Below are 22,275 nucleotides of genomic sequence, written 5' to 3' on the forward strand. Positions count from 1 at the left end.
GAGGAGGAGGAGGGTACGGTGAGGAAGCCTCGTTTTGCGAGCAGACCCGCGCCGAGAGCAGCGTGGGGCCGGCAGAGCCGGGTACCCCCCAGCCCACTCCCCAGGGTGCCCCTCCTCTGTTTTCACAGATGTTGAAATGTTTGACCCTCACCAGGTGTGGGGATGTGATTTTTGTGGGCCCTTTACAAGCTGCTTCTGACCTTCTAGAATTGGAAAAATCTCTCAATTTCTGCATATACAAGTTCAGGAACCAGTTTCATTCAAGCTATTTCATTTTTCTCAAAGCTGTTTAATTGCTGTGCTGCTGGAGGCTCTTATTGAGGAAGCCTTTTTATGCGAAACTGCTGAAGTGCAAGCTATTAACTCTGGGCTATTTTGGTACCAAAATCATCAAGCTATTGTGGATTAAAGTGCTAGAAGATGGCAGTATCTGAACCTGGTAGGCTCCAGGGGGCAGCTGAACCAGGTAATGTTGGAGAGAGGTCCTGTACCCCCGGTTAGCATCTCACAGGCGACAGAGGTAATTCTATTTTGCTAATTGCCTGGGCTAATTTAGCTCTTGCTGGCACCTGAAGCGTTAAGCCCACTCCACCCTGAAATTCTGTCCCCAACCTGTATTATTCCCATTTCCCATCAGCTACAGAAGAGCCTTCCCTCTGCTTGTCGGGGCTGCCCCGTGGCTCGACCCACCCCGAGGGCTTCCCCTGAGGAGCAGAGAGGCTTCCAGGTTCGTTTTGATCTCACAAATCCTTGGCCCTCTCCCAGAAGCGGTAGCGCGATGCGGCGGCGTGTAACAGCGGGGCAGGATTGCATCAGCTCCTCCACGCTCCCCCCAGCCCCGCCGGCGCCGGGGTCTCACCTTGTGTGAGAAGGTGGGGGCTGCTCCATCGCGTCCCGCGCCTTCGTGTGCTGTCCTTAGCCAGGGGAAAAAAGTTTAGGTTGTGATGAAGACAAAGAAGAGGAAGTTTGGCTCTTTAGATACCTTCTTTGCTGTTAAAGATAAAATAAATGATGAGCGAGGGAGCCCCTTGTCGTTACAGCCACGCTAGGTTTGGTTTCTCCACCCAGGAGAGACATAAAAAAAACCCCTTTTAAATACAAATGAAATCTTAAAAAGCTGTTTTTCCTGTCAGTCCCCCACTCCCCTCTCTGGACTCTGATGGGGAAAGGGCAGCCGATGTTTTAGGCCATCCCAGAGTGGAACGAACGGGCGGTTTGGTTCAGGGCAGGGAGCGGGCGGGCGGATGCTGGAACCAGCCAAGCCCTCTCCCTCCAGGCGATTCAGGGGGGGAATATTGAGTTATTGCTTAGTAAAAGCCTTAATAACTGCCTTAATAACGAGTATTGGAATAAGCAATTCCACTCCTAAGGTTAAAGGTTATTTATTAAAAAGGAAATTTGTCAGACAACCCGAGCTGTGAAATAACAACTTGTGAAAACACAAAACTTCTCTTTGCTCCCGTTCTGCAGTAACAAAGCCTTGCTTTTAAGTCAGGTTTAAGAGCAGGAGAGCGCTCGGCACATCAGCCCTTGGGTGCTCTCCCCGGTGGGCATCGTCCTGCAGCGAAAGGACCGACCCCTCGAAGGCTGCTCCTAAAATTAGTGCCAGGTCTGAGCCTCCTGCTCGGCTGATCGCAGGTCTGTGAGGTGAGTGGGAGGGGGGGGGTGCTCCGAAACCAGCTTCGCCCGCGTCTCCGCGTGGCCGGATGGAGCTGTTTGATGGGATTTGCGAGGGTTTGAGTCAACAGCCCTAGAGGAGGGTAAATCGAGGGTTTATGGGGTGAAGTTGACAGACAGAAACCTCATCAAACGTGTTCCTTCCCGCTACGAGGCAGAAATAATCCCATTTATGCAACCCCCAGGCCCAGCACTCAGCACTGCGCCCATCGCCTGAGCTCGGGAGGGGGGGGCACACACCTCCCGGGGCAGCCCCCGGGACTCAGCCCCCTTCTCCAAAAAGGTTTTTTTTTGTTGGTGCATCCCCGTGGATGGAGCCTCCCTCAGCCCCGAGCTCCCCCACTCCAGCCCGGGAACCCCCAGCCCGGGGGGTCCTGCAAAGCCACCAAACCTGGTCGGAGTTAAACGCAGAAATTTGGCTTCCGAGGTGGAAGGGACGAGGGACGGGGGTTTTGTCTTTGTAAACGAGCTGACTGATCTCTCCTGCTTTTCTTCTCCCTCCCCGCACACAGCCAGGCTGGAGCAGGGAACGCGCGTAGGTGTCCTGCCACAGTCACGCCGGCTCCTTTAGGATAATTTGCCAGCAGAAAAAATCCCCAGGTAAGCGTTAAAACACTCCAAACCCAGAAACAAACCCCTGTCTGCTGAGAAACGGGGCTGAATTTCTTCCTATTCCCCTTATCCTGCGCCCTTAATCCACCCCCAAACCATAAACCCCCGTCCCCCAGATGTGGCTTTGGGGGGTTTCTCCTGCTGCGTGTGGTGGGGCTGGGGCACCTGCAGAGCCCCGAGCCGGTCCAAGTCCTGCCCTGGGTGATTTCCCACTTACCTTACATCCTCCCCCACCGAAAAAAAAAAAAACAACCTACTGCCTCCCCATGCCCTCCACACCTTCATTTTCTTGGCTCATTAGCTCCGTGAGCTTAATCGCGAGCCACCCGATCGCTTTCTGTCTTCTCAGGGCCGGGAAAACAAAGGGAGCGGGAGCTGTCCGTCAGCCCAGGCATGGGGGGGAGCCGGGGTGGCCCCCCCCGGGGGTGCAGCCTCTTCTCTGGAGCATCCTCAGAGTCTGGGGGGAACGGGGCCGACCCTGGGGCCAGTGATGGGGATGAAGGGACCACACGGAGGGTGGGGAAACGGCCCCCGGCGTGGGAACGGGGCTGGGGAGCGGGGACACCCCCCCCCCCCGGGGGGAAGCGGCAGCTTGAACCTTGGCACCGGGGGTGGGTGAGGTTTGCTCCGTGCTCTGGGCACCGAGCGAGGGACCAGGCTTTGTTTTGTCACTGGGCCAAGACGCTGCCGGAGCCCTGGATTTGTGGTTTTGCCTGGAGGTGCGGCTGGTTCCAGGCGCTTGGAGCGGGGTGGGGGGTGACCCCCGGGCTTTTCCCTCCAGGTGAGTTTCCCCGGGGGACACCGGTGAGAATCCCGAGTCCCCGTCGGGTTCAGGTCCCACCTCGGCCAACAACCGCGGGGGCAGGACGAGGCCCGGAGCCCGCGCTCGGCTCGCGGCCGCTCCTTCCCCACGAGGGTCTTTGCCCACATCTCAGCTCGATTCTCCCGAAAATTCGGTCGTAACGAAACGGGTCGGTACCGGGGGAGCCGAGCGAGTCGGTGATGCACAGGAAGACCCCGGCTCTGGGGGTGTTGGCATAACGACCCCCCCCTCGAGGATCACTCAGGATGGGGCGAGGAGCCGGAGACTCCTGCGTCTTGCTGCGGCACCCCCCAAGGACCACGGGCACCCCCGGGCTCGCCCTTCCCCGTGTCCCCCCTCCCCAGGGTGCCCTTTACACCCCACCCCCCCCATCCGGGCCCCCCCATCTGCAAAGTTATTAATTCCCGGCGGCAGCCGGGGGGATTAGAGCCGCCGATTAGGGCTTAAGACAAGAGTGACCTTGATCTGGAGCGTCCGAGGGCTGAGAGCGCCGGGGGGGGGGACGGGAAAATCCACCCCGGGGGGTGCGGGGTGCTGCGGGGGTCCCCGCGCCGGGGGGGGTGCGCAGGTAAAACGGTGGGTGCTGGCTGCGGGGGGTCTTGGGGCTGGGGGGGGGGGTGTGGACAGAGCACAGCCGGGATTTGGGGTGCAGGGGGCTGTGGGGAGGGGACACGCTGCCCAGGGCCTGGTCACTGGTGAGCGCACGCTCCAGCGTGAGCAGCATTCGTGGTGCACGCTTGCACTTTTTTTGCTGCGTGTCTGCCGGTGGGTGCAGGCTCTTCGGTGCACACTTACCGCCGCGTGCTTGCCGGCGGCTGTACGCTCGGTGCACGTTTGCCAGTGGGTTCACGCGTTTTGGTGTGAACTTGCTGGTGCACGATTAACCGTGGCTGCACTCTTGGTGCACGCTTGCTGGTCGATTCACACTTTTTGGCGCCCACTTGCCGGTGCACAATTAACCATGGGTGCAGGCCCGGTGCACGCTTGCTGGTGGATGCACACTTTTGGGTACATTCTTGCTACTTGGTGCACGTTTTTTAGTGCACACTTACCGTTGGGTGCTGGCCCGTGCTGCGCTCTTGGTGCACATTTGCCAGTGGGTTCACACTTTTTTCTTCACGCTTGCCGGTGCGTGCACACTTTTTAGTGCACGATTACCGCTGCGTGCTTGCCTATGGCTGCACACTTGGTGCACGCTTGCTGGTGAGTGCACACTTTTTGGTGTACACTTGCTGGTGCACACTTAACCATGGCTGCACACTTGGTGCACGCTTGCTGGTAGATTCACACTTTTTGGTGCCCACTTGCCGGTGCACAATTAACCATGGGTGCAGGCCCGGTGCACGCTTGCCGCTGCGTGCACACTTTTTAGTGCACGATTACCGCTGCGTGCTTGCCTATGGCTGCACGCAGTGCACGCTTGCTGGTGAGTGCACGCTTTTTGGTGCACACTTGCCAGTGAGTACCCCCATTCCTCACCCCCCCCGTAGTGCCCCCGGGTGCCCCGGGACGGCGCTGGGCACCCCCCGGCTGCCGGATCCGTTCCCGGAGCGCAGCGAGTGCCCCTGCGCGGGTGAGGGGGACCCCACCGCTACTCACCTTTGCGTTGCCCCTTTAAGGCGAGGCCGGCGCTGTCACGTGGTGTCTCCTCACGCTGCGTTTCCGCTGAGCGCGGCGGAAGTGACGTCACGGCGGCCGCCGGGATGGCGGCGCAGAAGGTGAAGCAGGACATGGCCCCGCCGGGCGGGTACGGCCCCATCGACTACAAACGGCACCTCCCGCGCCGCGGCCTCTCAGGTGGGCGGCGGCCGGGGAGCGGCGCCGGGCCGGGCCCGGGAGGCTCCGCGGGGAAGGCCCGGCCCGGCTCGGCCTCCCCCCGGTGTCCCGGTCCCGCCGGTGCCGGCCCCTGACCCGCTCCCCCCCCCCGCAGGTTACAGCCTCTTCGCGCTCGGCATCGGCAGCCTCCTGCTGGGCTACTACACCCTCATCAAGTGGAACCGGGAGCGCAGGTGCCGCCATTCCCCCTCCCCCCGGGGGCTCCCCCCGGGACGCTCCATCCCCCCCCCCCCCCGGTTCTCCCGTTTCACCCACCCGCGGTTCCCCCCCCCCCCCCCCCCCCTCCGCGTCCCCTGCCCGGGGGCTCCCCGGTTCTGGCACCTCGTTCTCCCCCCGCACTTCCCTGCGCGGGATTTGCTTTCCCCGCATCTCCCCCCCTCCCCAGCCCGGGCCCCCCCGCGCCGAGCCCTGACCCCCCCATCCCCATCCCCAGGCGGCTGCTCATCGAGGACCTGGAGGCGCGGATCGCGCTGATGCCGCTGCTGCAGGCGGAGTCTGACCGCAGGTACCGGGGAGGGGGGGACGGGGACACACACACACACACACACTTGTCACCCCGGGGGGTGTCACGGCCCCGCGCCCCGGGATCAGCCCTCCCCCCTCCCGCAGGACCCTCCGCCTGCTGCGGCAGAACCTGGATGAAGAGGCCAAAATCATGAAGGATGTCCCTGGCTGGAAGGTTTGTGTCCCCTTGGAGAGGGGGGGGCCGTGCCCGGAGGCTGCCCCTCGGGGATCCCAGGGGGCAACCGGGGGCAGGAACCGGCCGTCCCGGGGGGGTTGGGCCCGCGCTGTGTCTCTCGAATTGTCGGCATGAGCCCCCCGGGCAGCGGCAGCGCAGGGCGGGGGGTGCCTGTTCCCCACATCAGGGCTTAGAGCTGGGGGGGGGGGGCGCAGGGGACGCCGATGGCAGCGCGGTGGCTGCCTGCGCCCCCCCACCCAGCGATGTGTGCCCCCCCAACTCCCAGGTCGGCGAATCCCAGTTCCACACCGACCGCTGGGTCCCCCCGACGGTGGACGAGCTTTATTACCTGCGCCCCCCCAGCGAGATGGACAACGAGAAGTTTGGGCTGCAGTACTACGTCTGAGCCCCGCCCGGGCTGCCGGTGTCCCCCGGTGTCCCCCAGTGTCCCCCGGTGTGGTGGCAGCGGCTGCCGGGGGCCGCCCGTTCTGTGTCTGATATTAAACGCCCCCCCCAGATCTGGGCCTCGGGGGCGCTCTCGTGTGCGGCTCCGTGTCGGACGCGGCGTCCCGCCTGGTTCCGGGAGAACTCTGCTGCTCCCGGGGCGTTTCCTGCTCTTCCCTGGGGGGGTCCCGGTTCTCGGTCCTGCACCCCCGGATTGTGGCTGGGGGGGCAGGGGGGGTGTGGGGGGGTGGCGGGGAGCATGGGGTGGGTCCTGAGCGGCGGCTGCTCGCTGCGGGGCTGTGCTGGGCACCCCGGGGGGGCTGGGAACCCCCCACTCCCATCCCCGTGTCCCGGGCAGGGTCTGGCAGGGGGTGGGGGGCGGCCCTGGGGGCTCTGAGCCCCCCCCTCCCCGTGCGGTCGATGCCCTTTGTGAAAAGCACCGATTTGGGGGGGGTTTGACCTATTCCCGTAGCTCGGGGGAGGGAAGGTGCTTCCCGGGGTCGCTGCGGGGTGCAGGCGGCTGCCTGCGGGCCGGGGGAGGGGGGGGTGTAGGATGGGGGGGGGTCATAGACGCGATTTCTGCCGGGCCCCCCCGCCTCTATCATCCCCAGGCGGGGACGCGGGGCGGGCCGGGGGCCGGTGCGATGCTCCCGCGGAGGGGGGGCCGGGCCCGGGCGGGGCGGGGGCAGCCGGAGCCGCCTCCCCCGGGCGGCACCGTGAAGCGCTTTGGGGGGGGGGGCGGGGGTCGCGCTGCCGCCGCTCCCGCAGAGCTCCGCCGCTGCCCCGTCCCGCTGCCCGGTATGAGCTCCGCGCCCGGCCGCGCCCGGGACCCGCCCCGGTACCTCAGGTGAGCCCAGGGCCCCCCCGCTGCCCCGGGGAGCCCCCCCACACCCTCCCGCTTCCCGGGACTGCGCGTTGGGAGAACCGGGAGCTCCGGGGCGGGGGGGGGGCTACGGGGATCCCGCCGCGCCTCTGCCCCTCACCGTGCGCCCGCACCGGGGCTGCCGGGGATCAGCTCCGGTACAGCCGGGACCCCCCCTCCAGCCGCTGCCCCCCCCCGCCCCGCTCCGGCTCCCCCTGGGCTCGTCCCCGCTGCCAGCAAGGACGTGACCGGTGCCGGGTCCCCGCGGGACGTGGTGGGGACCCCGGGAGGGTGCTGGGGGCTCCCGCGGAGCCGGGGATGGGGTGGGACACCCCGGACACCCCCCCCCCCCCCGCCGCTGCCCCGGGAATCCCCCTCGGGTCGGTTCCTGCCCCCTCTGATGCTCCCGGGCTCCTCCTCCGGCCCCCGCGGGTCCCCCGGGACAGTCGGTCCCCCGGGGCAATCCCACCCCGGCTCCTCGCACCCCCGAGCCGCGGGGGGGGGGCTGGTACCCAAATAGCCTCTGTTGCCAGAGCAACCGCATCCCGGGTCTCCATGGCTGCGGCAGGGATGTCTCCGGCAGACGCGTTCCCCGCGGAGTGGGGGGACCCGGGGCGGGGGGGGGGGGGGGGACACCCCGGTACCGGGCAGGGTTGGTGCCTCCGGTGTCCCCCGGCGGGCGTGGAGGGGGGACACGGAGCCGGGATGTAAAGGCGGGGGGGGGGGCGTCACGGAGCCGAGATGCGGAGCTGGGATGCAGAATCGGGGTGCGGAGCCGGGGTGCCCCCCTCCGGGGTACGGGGGGGGGGACGACACCCAGGGGGGCAGCGCTCGACCCCCTCATCTGCCGCCTCCTCTCCCCCCTGCCCCATCTTGGCAGCAGCCCCCACCCACCCTCCGCTCCGGGAGGAGGCACCGCTAACTGGGTTAACTGGGCTTTACTGGGTGCCCCCCCCCGGGACTCTGAGGGGTCTCTCCCCCTGCACAGGGGTTGGGAGCTACATTTCCCCCCCCCCCCCCCCCCCCTTATAGCGAAGCCAAACTGCAGAGCCCAGGGCGAGCGGGGAGGGCTGGTGGCAAACGCGCACCCTGGAGCGTTTTGGGGGGGACGCTGTGAGCTGGGGGGGGGGGGGGCAGCGAGCCAGGACCCAGGGAGCCCTGTGACGTGTGAGCGTGTGCGTGTCCCCCCCACCCCCCCGGGGACGATGCCAGGACAGCGGGAGCCAGCCCGGGCCGGGGCCCAGGTTTCCCTGCCAGCAGCGATTACGGGCAATGTTCTCCCCTGGAGCAGACGGGGGGAGTTTTGCGGGAATGTGCCTTTTGTTGGTGACCGACAACACAGCTGCGCTGGGGCCCGCTCGGCCCCGCCACCCCCGCACGGGAGGGGGGGCCGGGGGCTGCGTTTGGCCCCTTTTTTCCCCCCCTCATTTGCCCACAGGACCCTGCTGTGGGGCTGGGGCCGGGCTGGGACTCACTAGAGGGCACCAAAGGATTGGGGACGCGGAGGGGATGGGGCTGGATGAAGTTTTTTTTCTGGGGGTCTGCCAGGATGAGCAGGTCATGGGGGACTTGTGGGGTCTGCCAGGGTTTGGGGGGGGGCGGGCTGTGGGGTCAACCAGAGGACGTGAGGTCAATGGGATCTGTCAGGGGGTGGGGGCTGTGGGGGCTGCCAGGGCCACCAGGGTGTGGCAGGTCTCGGGGGGTTTGTCAGGATGGCCTGGGGTTTGGGGGGGGTGGGGGGGTGTCAGCCGGCCTGGCTGGGGACGGGGGGGGTCTCTCTGGGGTCTGCCAGAATGACCAGGGGATGTCAGATCTCGGTGTCTGCCAGGACACGTGGGGGTGGCACCTGCTGGGACACGGGGGCTCTGCCAGGGGCCGGGGCTGGGCTGTGGGGTCAGCCTGGACAATGTGGGGGGCCCCCCCCGCAGGCAGGACCCCGACCCCATAACCCCTCCGGCTCGGGGGGCCGGCAGCACCACACCATTCCTGCCCGTGGCGGGGGGCCAGCGGGTCCCCTGAGCGAGGTGTGAGCGCGCACCCCCAAAACGGGAGCACGGCCGGGGGCCCCCAGCTCCCCCCCCTGGGGCTGCCAACTCCGGCCTCTCCCAGGGGCCAGATTTCACCGTCCCTCCCACAACAAGCGCGGCGGCAGCGGCGCGCTGGGCCCGGCACAGGCTGTTCCCATCCGCGGCGCAGGTGAGCCAACAGATGTGAACAATTATCGTCCAATTTGGAGGCTCCCCGGCCCTGCCAACTTCTGGGCTCGGCAGCGGAGGAACAACCGCAGCATTGTTCGACTTTATATAACAGCCCGATCCCCACGAGCCCGGGGACGCTGCCAGGGCCGGGAGTGCCTCGCACGAAATACAGCCCCCGCCACGCCGGGCCCCCGAGTGTGCCGGCCGTGCACGTCCCCAGCCCTGAGCCACTGTGGCCCCCCCAACCCTGTTCCACTCCGGGCCCTGCAGACCCCCAGCCTGGTGCCACCCCTCCCCGGCCTGGGGATGGAGCGGGGTCCTGAGGGGCTCGGTGCTGGGGGTGGGGGGTACGTCCCCGTTCTCACTGCTGTCCGCTTCCCCCCCCGCCCTCACCCCGCAGCAAGGCAGAGGCCGAGGCCATCGAGAAGGAGCTGCTGGAGGATTATCGGTTTGGGCGGCAGCAGCTGATCGAGATCTGGGGACACGCCTGTGCCATGGCTGTGACCAAGGTGAGGCGGCCAGCGGGGCCGGGGACACCCCACGGGGCTGGGGACACCCCACGGGACAGGGACACCCCACAGGGCTGGGGGCTCCGCTGCCAGCTGCTCTCCCACCCTCGTCCTGTCCCCCTGCACGGCCTTTCCCCCCCTCTCCCTCCCTCCCCAGACCTGGGGACAGGGGACAGCCGGGGCTCGTGGCAGAGCCCAGCGGAGAGCGATGCTCGGGCCGTGCCAGGGCCGCAGCCTCTCCCTGGGTGGGTTTTTTGTTTTTTGCATTCCTCAGCCTCGCTTCATTATTTCCCCCGGGGTGAACCGGGCTCACCCCGGGACCGTGGGTTGCACCGTGTCCCGTGGACGCTCAAGCCCTGCCCGGGGTGTCGGCACTGCCGGGCACCGGCTGCCCTCGCTGTGCTGGGGGAAGGAGGGTGCTGGGGGGATCCCCGGGGCTCCCCACGCTCTGGCCACTCTCTCCTGGTGCTGTGAGCCCCGAGTGCTCGTGCTGGATGCGAGGAGGAGGAGGAGGCAGCGGCGGCAGCAGCCGGGCTCTGGGCAGATGAAGGGCAGCTTTGTGCCTCGCGGGCCGGCAGCTCCGCGCCCGCCTGTCTCAGCTTTTCCGCTGGAGGTGGCTGGACCGTGCTCTGCCCCCCCCCCCTCTAAGGGCAGAGGAGATGCCTGAGGAGGGGAAATATTCGGGGCTCGGAGCCTCTCTGGATCCTGGGGCTGGTCCCAGTCCCACACCACGGGGCTGCCCACCCCTCCCGGGATCCCCGTGCCACGGGGCTGAGCATCCTCCTCTTCCTCGCGGGGCTGGGCCGGGGAGAGCAGCCGCAGGCCCCAGCTCGGGGATTCCCCCCCCCCAGCCCCAGCCAGTGTCCCCAGCATCGTCCCCTCCTGGCACGTCCCCCGCAGCCGCAGGGCAGTTGGCAGCGCGGGCGGTGCTGGGGCAGGGCCAGGGCCAGGCAAGCGCGGCTTTGTCCGGCGGCTGCGAGCGGGGCCGGGCCGGGCCGGGCTGCTCGGGGCTCTGGCGCGTGGATGGGACCAGGAGCCAGGCTCCGTGAGCAGGAAAAAATCCGTCAATGGATAAACAGCCTCAGAGCCTCCCTGCGCAGGCCGCTGGTATGCGGAGCGCGCGGCCGCCTCCCTGCAGGCTGGCGGGGAGCCCCGGCCCGCTGCGGGCATCGTCCCCAGCCTGGGCACCATCCTCATCCCGCTGTGGGCACCATCCTCATCCCGCTGTGGGCATCACCTTCATCCCGCTGTGGGCACCATCCTCATCCCGCTGTGGGCACCATCCTCATCCCGCTGTGGGCACCATCCTCATCCTGCTGTGGGCATCACCTTCATCGTGCTGTGGGCACCATCCTCATCCCGCTGTGGTCATTGTTCTCCTCCTACTGTAGGCATCATCTTCATCCCACTGTGGGCACCACCCTCATCCTACCACGGGCATCATCAGCATCCTGCCATGGGTACCATCCCCACCCCACTGTGGGCACCATCATCCCCCTATGAGCCCTGTCCTTCCCTGGGTGCCATCCAAGTCCTTCTGTGGGTGCCACCCCCATCCCACTGTGGCCATTGTCCCCGTCCCATCCCATGCCCCGTCCTGCCATCCCACCCCACCCTGGGCACCGTCCCCCTCCTTCCTTGCCCCACGCCGCTGCCCAGCAGCACATCCCCATCCTGGGTCCATTTGCCCAACTCTCCCCACCGTGTCCCCGGCGCTGGGGACTGTCCCCAGGGCTGACCCGGGGCGGGGGGGGGGGTTTGGGGGCTCAGCGGTGGGGTGACATCCCCATCTCCCCCCCCCGCAGGCCTTCCCGCTGCCGTCCCTGCCGCGGAAGCAGCCCACGGTGCTGGTGGTGTGCGGCCCGGCGCAGAACGGGGCCATCGGGCTGGTGTGCGCCCGGCACCTGCGGATCTTTGTAGGTACCTTCCTCCCTCCCCTCCTCCTCCTCTTCATGCCCGAGCGGTGCCGGGCTCCAACGCCACCTCCCCGCTCTCCACCCGCAGGACTACGAGCCCACCATCTTCTACCCCAAACGCTCCCCGGACCCCCTGTACCGGGATTTCACGACGCAGTGTGAGAAGATGGACATCCCCTTCCTCTCCTACCTCCCCACCGAGGTGAGTCCCCCCGACCCCGGAGCCACCGCGCTCACTGGCTGACGTAGTTGGGTTTATTATTCTTTTTTTTCTTTTTTTTTTTTTTGATTCCTCCCCACCGCCGCCGCCCCCGGCTCTGCTGGGAGCCCGGGGATGCCATGAAATCCAGCGGCGGCTGCCGCGGCCCCGCCAGCCACCGGCTCTGTTGTTGTTGGAAGAGCCAGGCTCGGCGAGAGGAATGTGACCCCAAAACGCTGCCCTGGCCGGGGCCACGCGGCTCGGCGTGCCAGGCTCTGCCCCGCCACCGCGCCCCTCGGCCCCCCCTCCCTGCCTCAGCCTGGTTTTGGGGGGGATTTTGTTGGCAGGAGCTGCTGGGTGAGTCTATTTACGCCGGAAAACGGGATCCCAGCATGGGGGTCGGTGCTGGTCCCATAGCGGGGTGGCTGCGGGACCCCCCCCAAAACGTGCTGTGCACCCTGTCCTGTCCCCCCCAGGTGCAGCTGATCAATGACGCCTACAACGCCGTGGTGGACGCGGTGCTGGGAGCCGAGGCCGAGGTGGGCGAGGGGAGGGAGCCCTGCGCCGCCATCCTGGCCACCCTGAAGCACATCCGCATCCCCATCGTCAGCCTGGACGTGCCCTCAGGTCTGGCACCGTGCTCAGCTCCCCCCTCACCCCCCCAACCCGGGCAGGATGGGACCCCGGGACCCCCCCCACGCACTTTGGTGCTCCCCACACCCTGGACTTGTCACCCTGCCCACCATGGCGTCACCCTGGGCTCAGCGCCTGGGCAGCGGGGGAGCCCCGGCGGTGCCCTCCCAGGGCAGGGACAGCCCCGGGGACCCACCGCTTCCCCCCCCCTCGCCATTTTCCCCCCCCGCCACAAGCCTGGCAGCATCCCCGCCGGGAGCCGGGGCTGGCGGCCGCTCTCTGCGGATGCATTCAGGGCATCCACGATAAATAACAAACTCCCTGAACTGAGACATGATGTAATTTGAAAACACCCGGGTGTCTGGTGGCCAGGCCTGGAATTGCCATCACAAACCACCACCCCCCCCCGTGTCCCCCCCCACCCCGCCCCACGCTGCAGGAGCAAACAGGAGCCCTCGGCACGGCCGCTGGTGAATCCCCACCAAGAAAAACCCCGCGTGGTGCCAGGATGCGGCCGGAGCCACGCAGGGTGGCAATGGGGGGGGGGAGACACACACACACACCCCCCAGAGCATCCCCCACCAACTCCGGGCCACCGACGGCACCGTGTGTGTCACCCCTGACCCCCCCCTCCCCGTGTCTTTCTCACCGTCGCAGGGTGGGACGTGGAGGCCGGGAGCAGCGGCGGGATCAGCCCCGACGTCCTGGTGTCCCTGTCGGCGCCCAAGGAGTGCGCCCGCCGCTTCCTGGGCCGCCAGCACTTCGTGGCCGGTCGCTTCCTCCCTTACGACGTGCAGAAAAAGTTTGAGCTCAACCCCCCCGAGTACCCCGGCACCGAGTGCGTGGTGGCCCTGCGAGCCCCCCGGCAATAAAGCGCTTGGTGGCTCTGCCCCGGGGTTGGCGTCTGCCTGGGGCTGTTGGGGACACGGGCTGGGGGGACGGTGGCCTCCCAGTGAGGGGGGGGAGGTGTGAGCTGGGGGGCTTGTGCCGGGCCTCAGCCCCGCGCCCCGTCCTCGGCCACCATCATGGCTCGACCCCCCCATGCTGTCACCAACCTGCTTCTGGGGACAAACCTGGTGTCACCCCTCCACGGCCCATCCTGTGGGGGCGTGGGCAGCCACCGGGGTCGTGGGGGTGACTGTGAGGTCCCCGGTGCTGCTGCATCCCCCCCCCGGGCCTGAAACCCTCGAACGCACCAGGGAAGGGTCGTGGCAGCAGCCCCCGTGCAATGGGCTGTTTAATTAACAGGGAGGGCTGTGACGAGCCACTGCTGGGGACCGTCCCCACCTGTCCCAGCGGAGAGGGTGTCCTTGGCCCTGCGACAGTGCTGGGATCCGCTCCCCCCTCCCCCGGGGGGAGCTCGGTGCAGCCGGAGTTTCGGGGAATGCAGGGAATGCGCCGGGATTTCCGCCGGCCGGGCTGCGGGAGGGGGCTGCGGTCCCCAGCCGTGGGCAGCTGCACTTTGGGGGTGACCCTTGGGGCGGGGGGGAGTGGTGGAGGTTCCCCACCCTGTCCCCCCACCCCACCACCACCATCATACAGCAGCGCCTCTGGGCACTTTGCATCCTGCAGCCCTCAGCGGGGGCAACTGGGGCCATGGGTGCACCGAGCTCTGCCCGGCCTCAGCTCGGCAGCGGGAGGCGGGCGGCTCCGACACACCCACGTGGGCCAGGTCACGGCGGGGGCACCCACCGGTGTGTGTGTGTGTGTGTGTGTGTGTGTGTGTCCCCGCTCCTCCCTTCACCCCCCCACCCCATCCCACCGTGCCCCAAGGCAGCGAGTGCCAGGGGAACGCTGGCACCCCAACCCCAACCGCAGCAGCGCCGGGGCCGGCCTCGCTCTCGCCTTTTTTCCCCCCTTTCCCTCCCCTCCGCATTCCCAAGTGCATCCAATTTTAGCAGCTTTGCAAAAACAAACCCTCAAGTTTCCCGGGCTGGAGCGGCGAGCGGCAGCGCGCGGCCGGCTCGCCGGGGAGGGCTCCTTCCCGCTTCCCTCTTGTCACGGCTCCAGCTCCGGCAGAGCCGCCGGCCCCGGGTGCCAGGAGCCGCTTGCTGCTGCCTGCCGGCGCGAGTGGGAAAGGCCTCGCTCATATATAGACCCACGCGGCCGCCGCGCTCGCAGTCGCCGGCCGACCCGCCGCCGCGTGGGCAACCATGGGGGAGCTGGCGTTGGCCCTCCTGGCTCTGGCCGCTCTGCACGGTGCCAAGGCACCAGGTAAGGCCGGGGCTGTCGTCTCACCGCGGCACGGGGACACCCCCCCCACCCCGGCCCCATCCGTGCCACGGGCATCCCCGGTGGCGGCGATGCCGGGCACCACGGGGATGGGGCCGAGCGCTCGCCAGATGTGCGCCGAGGCCAGATGTGCGCCGGGGTCGTGGTCATGGACGGGGGATGCGCTGGGGATGCTCAGGGTGGTTTTGCCCTCCCCGGGGGCCGTGTCGCTGGAGGGACGGGGATGTGCCCAGCGCCGGGTGACCTGTGGGAAGCCCTGGTGGCCTCAGTTGCTCCCGTGGGGGTTTTATCCCCCGGTGCTGAGGCCCCCCAGCCCCGTGGGGGTCTCTGCGAGACACCCAGAGCAACATCTCTGCGATCTGAGCCGGGAATGTCCCTGGTCCGGGGACAAAATCCATCCACCTGCAACGGGTCCCCCTGCCCCCAGCTCTCTGCCACCTGGGGAGGGGACAGGGGGTGGCAGGGTCGAGACCCCTCTGCTGTGGCATCGCTGCTGGCAGAGGTGCCCGTGGGGTGCCCCCTGCACAGGGTTGGCTTCAGTGTTCGGCCACATCCTGCCCCGTGCCCGGGGGTGACAGGGACCAGGCACACGGGGAGCTGCTCCCCGCATTTGTCCCCTCCAGCACGGCTGAACCCCCCGTCGCAGCCCCGAGGATCACCCGTGTGAGGGTGGGTGGGTGGGCAGGGCCCTCGGAGACCCTGGATCCCCCCCGTGGGTGGTGGGTGGCCGGGCATGGAGGGAGCTGGGGTGGGACCCCCTGCGCCCGGGGTGCCAGCGAGCCCCTCCGGGCCGCTGTCTCCATTTGCCAGCTGTGGTTTTACAGACCAATTTCCTGCCGCCTCCCAGTTTGACGGGTGGGGCTCGGGGTGACCCCGGGGTCATGCTGTGGCGGGGGGGTGCATGGGCACCCCGGCTCCTCGCCCCATCCCACATCACCCCCGGGGCTGAGCTTGTCCCGGGGCAGCCGGCAGCTCGCGCGCAGCTTTTCCCCGTGGACACGGCGTGGCCGGACCCACCACATGGCACCAACCTCGGCCACCCCTCGGTCCATCCCTGGCTGGCCGGGAGGCTGAAGCCCGTCCTTGGCCACCCCGGGACGGTGACACCGTCAGCCTGTCCCCATGGAGCCGGTAAATCCCACCCTGAGCCCCCTGCCCAGCTGATGATGTGGGTCTGGGGGTCCCCTGGGGGTCCCCCTGTGACACGACGTGTCCGGGTGCTGCCTGCGCTTTGCTTCGGTGCCTGTGGCTCAGCAAGGAGCCGGCTGGTCACTGCTGGGTGCCCTGAGGAGAAAGAGGGAGCCCTGGCACGGGGTGCCCTCACCCTGTGCTCCCCCCAGAGCCGCTGGAGAACGACTCGGAGCCGGGCAAGAGCGGCGTGGGGGGGAAGCCCTGGAAAGCGGCCCCCAGCCCGGCAGACCTCGACCTGGACACGGCAGGTACGACCCTCCCCGAGCCCCCCCTGGCCCTCCGGGGACACCCCGAAAGGGCAATGCCCACCGTGCCGGCCTGGGAGGTGCCATCTCCCCCCGTCGGTGACCCCTCGCAGGGCCCACCCCGCGCTCCTCCCACTCTGCATCCCCCCCTCACCCAGTGCCCTCGCGCTTCCATCCACGCTTTGTCACCCTCGATGTCCCCAGCGCCGGTGGCACCCTGGGGTGCGCTTAGGGACACGGGGTGGGGGCTGCCCCCCAAAACCCTGCGCTCAGGGCTCGCTCTGTCGCAGGCAGAGGAGCTGAGTGGACATCCTGGTTCAACATCGACCACCCCGGGGGGGCTGGGGACTACGAGAGCCTGGAAGCCATTCGGTTCTACTACCGCGGGCGCGTCTGCGAGCGGCCGGTGGCCATCCAGGCCCGCACCACCGAGTGGGAGCTGCCCGAGGAGGTGGGCGAGGTGGTGCACGTCAGCCCCAAGAAGGGTTTTCGCTGCGTCAACAAGGAGCAGCCGCAGGGCAAGACCTGCTCCAACTACCACATCCGCTTCCTCTGCCCGCTGGGTGAGCGCCCGTCCCCGCCGTGTGCCCCCCGCGGACCCCACTGAGGTGACGGGGTGGGCTGTACCCATTGCTGTCACTGTCACACACACACCCCCCCCCCGTCACACCCCGGCTCCAGCCATCACCCCTTGTGCGCGCGATGCTGGGCATCGTCCTGGCAGGGTGGGTGGGGGGCACGGCCAACATGCCCCCCACGCTGGGTGGTGGGTCCCCAGCTAACACCTCTGCCCCCCACCCTCCCCAGAGCACATTTACTGGTCGCACTGGTCCTCCTGGAGCCCCTGCTCGCGCAGCGCCTGTGGCAGCAGCGGCACCCAGACCCGCACCCGCCGATGCGTCAACGCCCGCCTGGTGGCCGCGCTCAAGGAGCTCAAGTGCAAGGGCAAAGCCGTGGAGCGGCGGCCGTGCAGCGCCGGCCCCTGCCCGGGTAGGGACCCCCACCGGCACCTATTTGCCCCCACTGTGGCCACTGCTCGCCACCTGCTGCCGGCCACCTCCGGCTCGTGCTGCCGGTGGCACGAGGGGTCCCACGGGCGCCATCGGCACGTGGTGGCTGCCCCCGTGCTGACGCGGCAGCTCCCCGGGCGAAGCCGCCGCCGCCTGCACATCGTCAGCTTAATTGCAATAACAGAGGCCGGGCTGCTAAAAATATTTTGGCGGGGGTGAGCCGTGGCTTGGCCGGGCACCGGTGGCGGGATGGAGCCTCCTTGCTTGGGGACCCCCAGTGTGTCCCCGTGGTGCGGGACCACCCTGGGGGCTGGGGGGGGGGAGCACGGTGACCGAGTCCCACCCGGCGTTTCCCCGCAGAGCCGGCGTGGCTGGAGTGGGGCTCCTGGGGCCCCTGTTCTCGCAGCTGCGGCAGCACCGGGACACGGACGCGGCGCCGGAGCTGCAAGACAACCAAGAAGGTGCCGTGCGCCGGCCGCCCCACCGAGGTGCAGAAATGTCCCCCCTCGCCCTGCCCAGGTACCTTGGGGGCTCGGGACCCCCTTCCCTTTTTCTCGGTGCCCCCCACCCGCGTGGCCCAGCCGTGGCCGGGGGGTCTGAGCGCCACCGTGCCGCCCCGCAGCCTGCCCTGAGCACACGCTGCAGGGCACCGTCGTCTCCGCCGCCACCGGCGCGGCGCTGCCGGACGCTCGCATCTTCCTGGAGGGTCGCCCGCCGGTGCTGCTGGCCCACAGCGATGCCCACGGGCGCTTCGCCGCGGCCGGGCTGTGCCCAGGCTCTGCCATGAACGTCAGCGCCCACCGCGACGGCTTCGCCCCGGGCCTGGCACCCGTCGTCTCCAACGGCTCCGGCGTGGCGGTGGCACACGTGAGGCTGCGGAGGTTGGGTGAGCGTCGCGGCGTGGGGTTGGGGTGGGGCCGAGCTGTGCACCCCTCGAGGGACCTCCCGGAGGGATGCGTTGATGGGGGGAGCGATCCTGGGGAGGTTGGAGGCAGCTCGTTGTCCCTCCTCCACCTTCCTCCCCTGCAGAGAAGCCCTACATGGTGCTGCACCCCACGGCGAAGGTGCGGGTGGCCGGGCAGGATGTGACCTTCTGCTGCAAAGCCTCGGGCACCCCCGTGCCCAAGAAATACTACTGGTGAGCGGGGGCCGGGCAGCGGAATGGCGGCACTGGGGAGTGCGGAGGGGCAAGGCAGCCCCGTCGTTCCGCTGAGCCTGTCCCCATCCCTGCAGGTACCACAACGGGACGCTGCTGGAGAGGAAGGTGCACCGGTACGGCAGCCGCCTGGTGCTGAGCGGGCTGGCACCGGCGCAGGCTGGCACCTACCACTGCAAAGCCAGCACCGAGGCGGGGGCCATCAAATCGGCGCCGGCACAGCTCACCGTGCTGGGTGAGGACGGGACGGGCTTCCTCGGCGGCAGAACCGCGGCAGGGTGGGGTGTGTGGCGGGGAGGGACACCCTAACCCCCCGTGTCCCCCCTTCTCCCCGTGTCCCCCAGCCCAGGGCCAGCAGAGCTGTAAGCCGGAGCCTGAGCCGAGCCTCGTGGAGCTGCCCAGCGAGTGCCCGCAGGACGCTGCTGGCTCCCGTTACTACAACGTGGGGCGCTGCCCGCCCGTCCCGTGCGCCGGCAGCGTGGCCGAGCAGACGGGGTGCGGGGCGGATGCGGGGCGCTGCTGCGGGGTGCGGAGGATGGAGATGCGGGAGATCCCCTGCGCCGGTTCCCTGCTGCCCCTCAAGGTGGTGGCCGAGTGCGGTTGCGGCCCCTGCGCCCAGCCCCGCGTCCTGGTGCAGGGCCGGGTGACGGCGGCCGACACCGGCGAGCCCCTGCGCTTCGGGCAGATCTTCCTCGGGGGGAGGAAGGTCGGCTTCACCGGCTACAAGGGCTCCTTCACCATCGAGGTGCCGCCGGACACGCAGCGCCTGGTGGCTCGCTTCGTGGACCGGCAGCAGAGGTTCGTGGATGCCATCAAGGTCTTGCCCTTCAACCGCCGTGGCGGTGCCGTCTACCAGGAGGTCAAGATGCTGCGGAAGATGGAGCCGGTCGATCTGGACGGCAGCCGGAGCAACGCCATCCCGCTGGGGGAGGCCGGCGGCCGGGAGCCCGTCGGGGAGCTCGTCCTTCCCGCCGGTGCCTTCCTCCGTCCCTCCGGGGAGGTCTTCAAGGGCACAGTCAAAGCCAGCGTCACCTTCCTAGACCCCAGGGACATGGCGACGGCCGGCGCCGCCTCCAGTGACCTCAGCTTCGCCAATGCCGAGGGAGAGATCGTGCCCCTGCGGACCTACGGGATGTTCGCCGTGGATTTCCGGGAAGGGAAGAGCGGCGCGGCGCTGCAGACGGGGCCGGTGGAGGTGCGGATGGACACGGGGCAGGTCTGGATGCCGGAGCACCTGCAGAAGATGAAGTTGTGGTCCTTGAACCCCGAGACTGGCTTGTGGGAGGAGGAGGGGGTCCTCCGCCCAGCCGGGGGGAGCCGGGGGAAGAGGGAGGAAAGGACTTTCCTGGTGGGGAACCTGGAGATCCGGGAGCGGCGTCTCTTCAACCTGGATGTGCCGGAGGACCGGCGCTGTTTCGTCAAGGTCAGGGCTTACAGCAACGAGAAGTTCAACCCCTACGAGCAACTGGAAGGGGTGGTCATCAGCCTCATCAACCTGGAGCCCCAGCCTGGCTTCCCCGCCAACCCCCGGGCGTGGGGTCGCTTCGACAGCGTGGTGACGGGTCCCAACGGCGCCTGCCTGCCCGCCTTCTGCGACGGCCAGCGCCCCGACGCCTACTCGGCCTACGTCACCGCCACGCTGGGCGGGGAGGAGCTGGAAGCCGTGGCCTCCAGCCCCAAGCTCAACCCCAACGCTGTTGGGGTATCCCAGCCCTACCTGGGCAAGCTGGGCTACCGCCGGTTGGACCACGATGACCCTAACTTGAAGAAGACGGCTTTCCAAATCAACGTGGCCAAGCCCGACCCAAACAACGTTGACGAGACCAACGGTCCCATCTACCCTTACCGCAGCCTCAAGGAGTGCGAGGAGGCGCCCGTCAGCGCCAACCACCTCCGCTTCTACCGCGTGGAGGTGGACAAGTACGAGTACAACGTGGTGCCCTTCAAGGAGAGTGACCTGACCTCCTGGACCGGTGACTACCTCTCGTGGTGGCCCAACCCTCAGGAGTTCAGGGCTTGTTTCATCAAGGTGCAGATCGAGGGGCCGCAGGAATACATGGTGAGGTCCCGTAACGTGGGGGGCAGCCACCCTCGCACCCGGGGGCAGCTCTACGGGCTGCGTGACACCCGTAGCGTGCGGGACATGCTGCTGGAGAACACTTCGGGCGCCTGCGTGGAGTTCAAGTGCAGCGGGATGCTCTTCGACCAGAGCCTGGTGGATCGCACCTTGGTCTCCATCGTCCCCCAGGGCAGCTGCCGCCGCACGGCCGTCAACAGCCTCCTCCGGGACTACCTGAGCCGCCACCCGCCCGTGGCGGACAACAACCACACGGCCGCCTTCACCATGCTGGCACCGGTTGACCCGTTGGGTCACAACTACGGCATCTACACGGTGACGGACCAGAACCCGCGGTTGGCCAAGGAGATCGCCATCGGCCGCTGCTTCGACGGCACCTCCGACGGCTTCTCGCGGGAGATGAAGGCGGACGCGGGCACGGCCGTCACCTTCACCTGCCGGGAGCGGCCGGCGGGGCGGGAGAGCTTCTTCCAGCGCCTGCTGACGGCCCCGGCCGAGGCGTTGGCCGAGATCCGCCAGGAGATGGGGGCCAGCGAGATGCGCCGGGCTCCCCCCGAGGTGATGGACTTCGCCTCCGGCGCCCAAGCCCCGGGCCCCACGGCCACCCGCCGGACCCCCAGCAGCCGGCGGAGGACGGGCCGGATTCCGGGGCAGCCGTGAGTGCCGCGGCCCCCCCCTTCCCCACCCTGTGCCCCCTCCCCGGCTCAGCTCTGCCCTCCCTTTCCCTGTCGCTTTTATCCGCGCTCATTTATAACGACCGAGGAGGGGACACACACACACACACGGGACACGTGGAGTGGGACCCTCCCGCCATGGCCCCGGGGGGACAGCGGGACAGGGCACCGCTGGGACATGGGGAGGGGGGTGACAGCGGGCAGCCCTCACCGGCCTCGCCAGCCCCTCACCCTGGTGCTGCCCCTGCCCTCGCCCCCAGCCCCACGCGGGGCAGCTCTTGGTGCTCAGCCCTGGGGACCGCGGTGGTGCCGGCAGAGGGGCCGCGGCCCCACGGGGGTTATTTAAATAAAAAAGAATAACAGAGGGGGTGGAAGCGAATAGGGGAAGGGGTTGGGATGGGAAGGAGTTGGGGGGGGGGAATCCCTGCCCAGTGCTTTGCCCCCGTGCCCAGCAGCGGGGGTCCCATGTCACCCTGCCAGGGCCGGCGCTGGCTGAGGGTGCTGGGAGCACCCGCTGCACCCCTGCCCTGCACCCCACAGGGAAACGTGGGGGTTCTTTTTGGGGATAAAAAGCCCTCCCTGTGCTCTCCGCCCCGGCGCGGTGCGGTGCCGACAATCCGGCCGGGTGCAGGGGGTGTCGGTGGCTCGGGGGTGCTGGGCTCGGACCCCGCCACCTTCCCCTGCACCCAACTGGGCCTGACCCTGCACCCATCCTGCTGCCACCAACATGACTATTTTGCCCTCGGGGAGAGTTTTGCACCAACTATTTTTATCCCAGACAAAAAAAAAAAAAAAAAAAAATCTCTTAAACCCCCTCCCCAGCGCAGGGAACCCCCTTCCCCCCAATTCCTGGGGTGCGAGCGAGAGGCCACGGCAGGATGCGACCCCGCGGCCGCGGTGCCGGCGCGTGCGGATTTGTACATTATTTATTACGAAATATACGGTTGTGTGTACACCCGCCTGGCTGCTGGGCTTCTCCGGGGGTGGTGGGGGGGGCTCCAGGTACCCCTGTTGTGTGTATGTGTGTGTGACCCCCCCCAGATTCCCGCCCCGCCGCCTCCCGCCCCGCACGGTAGCACCGTCCCGGCGGCTCCTGTTTGCCTTGGGCCCGGTTCAGGCCGTTGGCAGCGGCGCGGGGGGAACGGCGCCAGCTCCCCGCGGCCGGGGGACGTGGCAGCTGGGGCGGGGGGCCCCATCCAGCCCCACACCCCCCCCTCCCACCCCTCTCCCCGAGCACAGGAGCTGGGCACCCACTGGGTGACCCCGGCCAAGGCTGAAGGCGGCGGGTCAGTCTGTCCGTCT

The 22,275-nt window shown here is 68.2% G+C and overlaps 3 protein-coding genes across 4 annotated transcripts; all 3 read left to right on the forward strand.

Moving 5' to 3' along the window:
- Window positions 1–2,977: 2,977 nt before the first annotated feature.
- NDUFA13 (NADH:ubiquinone oxidoreductase subunit A13) lies at window positions 2,978–6,168 on the forward strand. 2 transcript variants are annotated; one of them, XM_074928133.1, is made up of 6 exons: window positions 2,978–3,070; window positions 4,732–4,909; window positions 5,043–5,121; window positions 5,382–5,453; window positions 5,558–5,627; window positions 5,914–6,168. In XM_074928133.1, the coding sequence occupies exons 2-6, from the start codon at window positions 4,816–4,818 to the stop codon at window positions 6,031–6,033; spliced, it is 435 nt and encodes a 144-aa protein (XP_074784234.1). In that variant the 5' UTR covers window positions 2,978–3,070; window positions 4,732–4,815; the 3' UTR covers window positions 6,034–6,168. The 2 variants fall into 2 exon arrangements, with proteins under 2 accessions (XP_074784234.1, XP_074784235.1); XM_074928134.1 differs by lacking the exon at window positions 2,978–3,070 and adding an exon at window positions 3,636–3,688.
- A 642-nt stretch (window positions 6,169–6,810) lies between these two features.
- On the forward strand, window positions 6,811–13,260 carry YJEFN3 (YjeF N-terminal domain containing 3). Its single transcript, XM_074927703.1, has 7 exons — window positions 6,811–6,918; window positions 9,532–9,640; window positions 11,032–11,100; window positions 11,446–11,556; window positions 11,645–11,758; window positions 12,232–12,382; window positions 13,046–13,260. The coding sequence occupies exons 1-7, from the start codon at window positions 6,872–6,874 to the stop codon at window positions 13,258–13,260; spliced, it is 816 nt and encodes a 271-aa protein (XP_074783804.1). The 5' UTR covers window positions 6,811–6,871.
- A 1,281-nt stretch (window positions 13,261–14,541) lies between these two features.
- CILP2 (cartilage intermediate layer protein 2) lies at window positions 14,542–21,228 on the forward strand. Its single transcript, XM_074927704.1, has 9 exons — window positions 14,542–14,602; window positions 15,961–16,059; window positions 16,347–16,619; window positions 16,864–17,046; window positions 17,427–17,585; window positions 17,689–17,952; window positions 18,096–18,204; window positions 18,300–18,457; window positions 18,567–21,228. Exons 1-9 carry the CDS (start codon window positions 14,542–14,544, stop codon window positions 20,957–20,959), a joined length of 3,699 nt encoding a protein of 1,232 aa, XP_074783805.1. The 3' UTR covers window positions 20,960–21,228.
- Window positions 21,229–22,275: the final 1,047 nt, after the last annotated feature.

Source organism: Athene noctua, chromosome 27, assembly GCF_965140245.1.
Source record: "Athene noctua chromosome 27, bAthNoc1.hap1.1, whole genome shotgun sequence".
NCBI classification, from domain to species: Eukaryota; Metazoa; Chordata; class Aves; order Strigiformes; family Strigidae; genus Athene; species Athene noctua.

Coding starts and splice junctions, on each gene's coding strand:
- NDUFA13 (XM_074928133.1), top strand. CDS start 4,816: ATGGCGGCGCAGAAGGTGAAGCAGGACATGGCCCCGCCGGGCGGGTAC. Junction 4,910..5,042: donor CCCGCGCCGCGGCCTCTCAG/GTGGGCGGCGGC, acceptor CCCCCCCCGCAG/GTTACAGCCTCTTCGCGCTC. Junction 5,628..5,913: donor AGGATGTCCCTGGCTGGAAG/GTTTGTGTCCCC, acceptor CCCAACTCCCAG/GTCGGCGAATCCCAGTTCCA.
- YJEFN3 (XM_074927703.1), top strand. CDS start 6,872: ATGAGCTCCGCGCCCGGCCGCGCCCGGGACCCGCCCCGGTACCTCAG. Junction 11,557..11,644: donor CCCGGCACCTGCGGATCTTT/GTAGGTACCTTC, acceptor CTCCACCCGCAG/GACTACGAGCCCACCATCTT. Junction 11,759..12,231: donor TCTCCTACCTCCCCACCGAG/GTGAGTCCCCCC, acceptor TGTCCCCCCCAG/GTGCAGCTGATCAATGACGC.
- CILP2 (XM_074927704.1), top strand. CDS start 14,542: ATGGGGGAGCTGGCGTTGGCCCTCCTGGCTCTGGCCGCTCTGCACGGT. Junction 16,620..16,863: donor CCGCTTCCTCTGCCCGCTGG/GTGAGCGCCCGT, acceptor CACCCTCCCCAG/AGCACATTTACTGGTCGCAC. Junction 18,458..18,566: donor GGCACAGCTCACCGTGCTGG/GTGAGGACGGGA, acceptor CGTGTCCCCCAG/CCCAGGGCCAGCAGAGCTGT.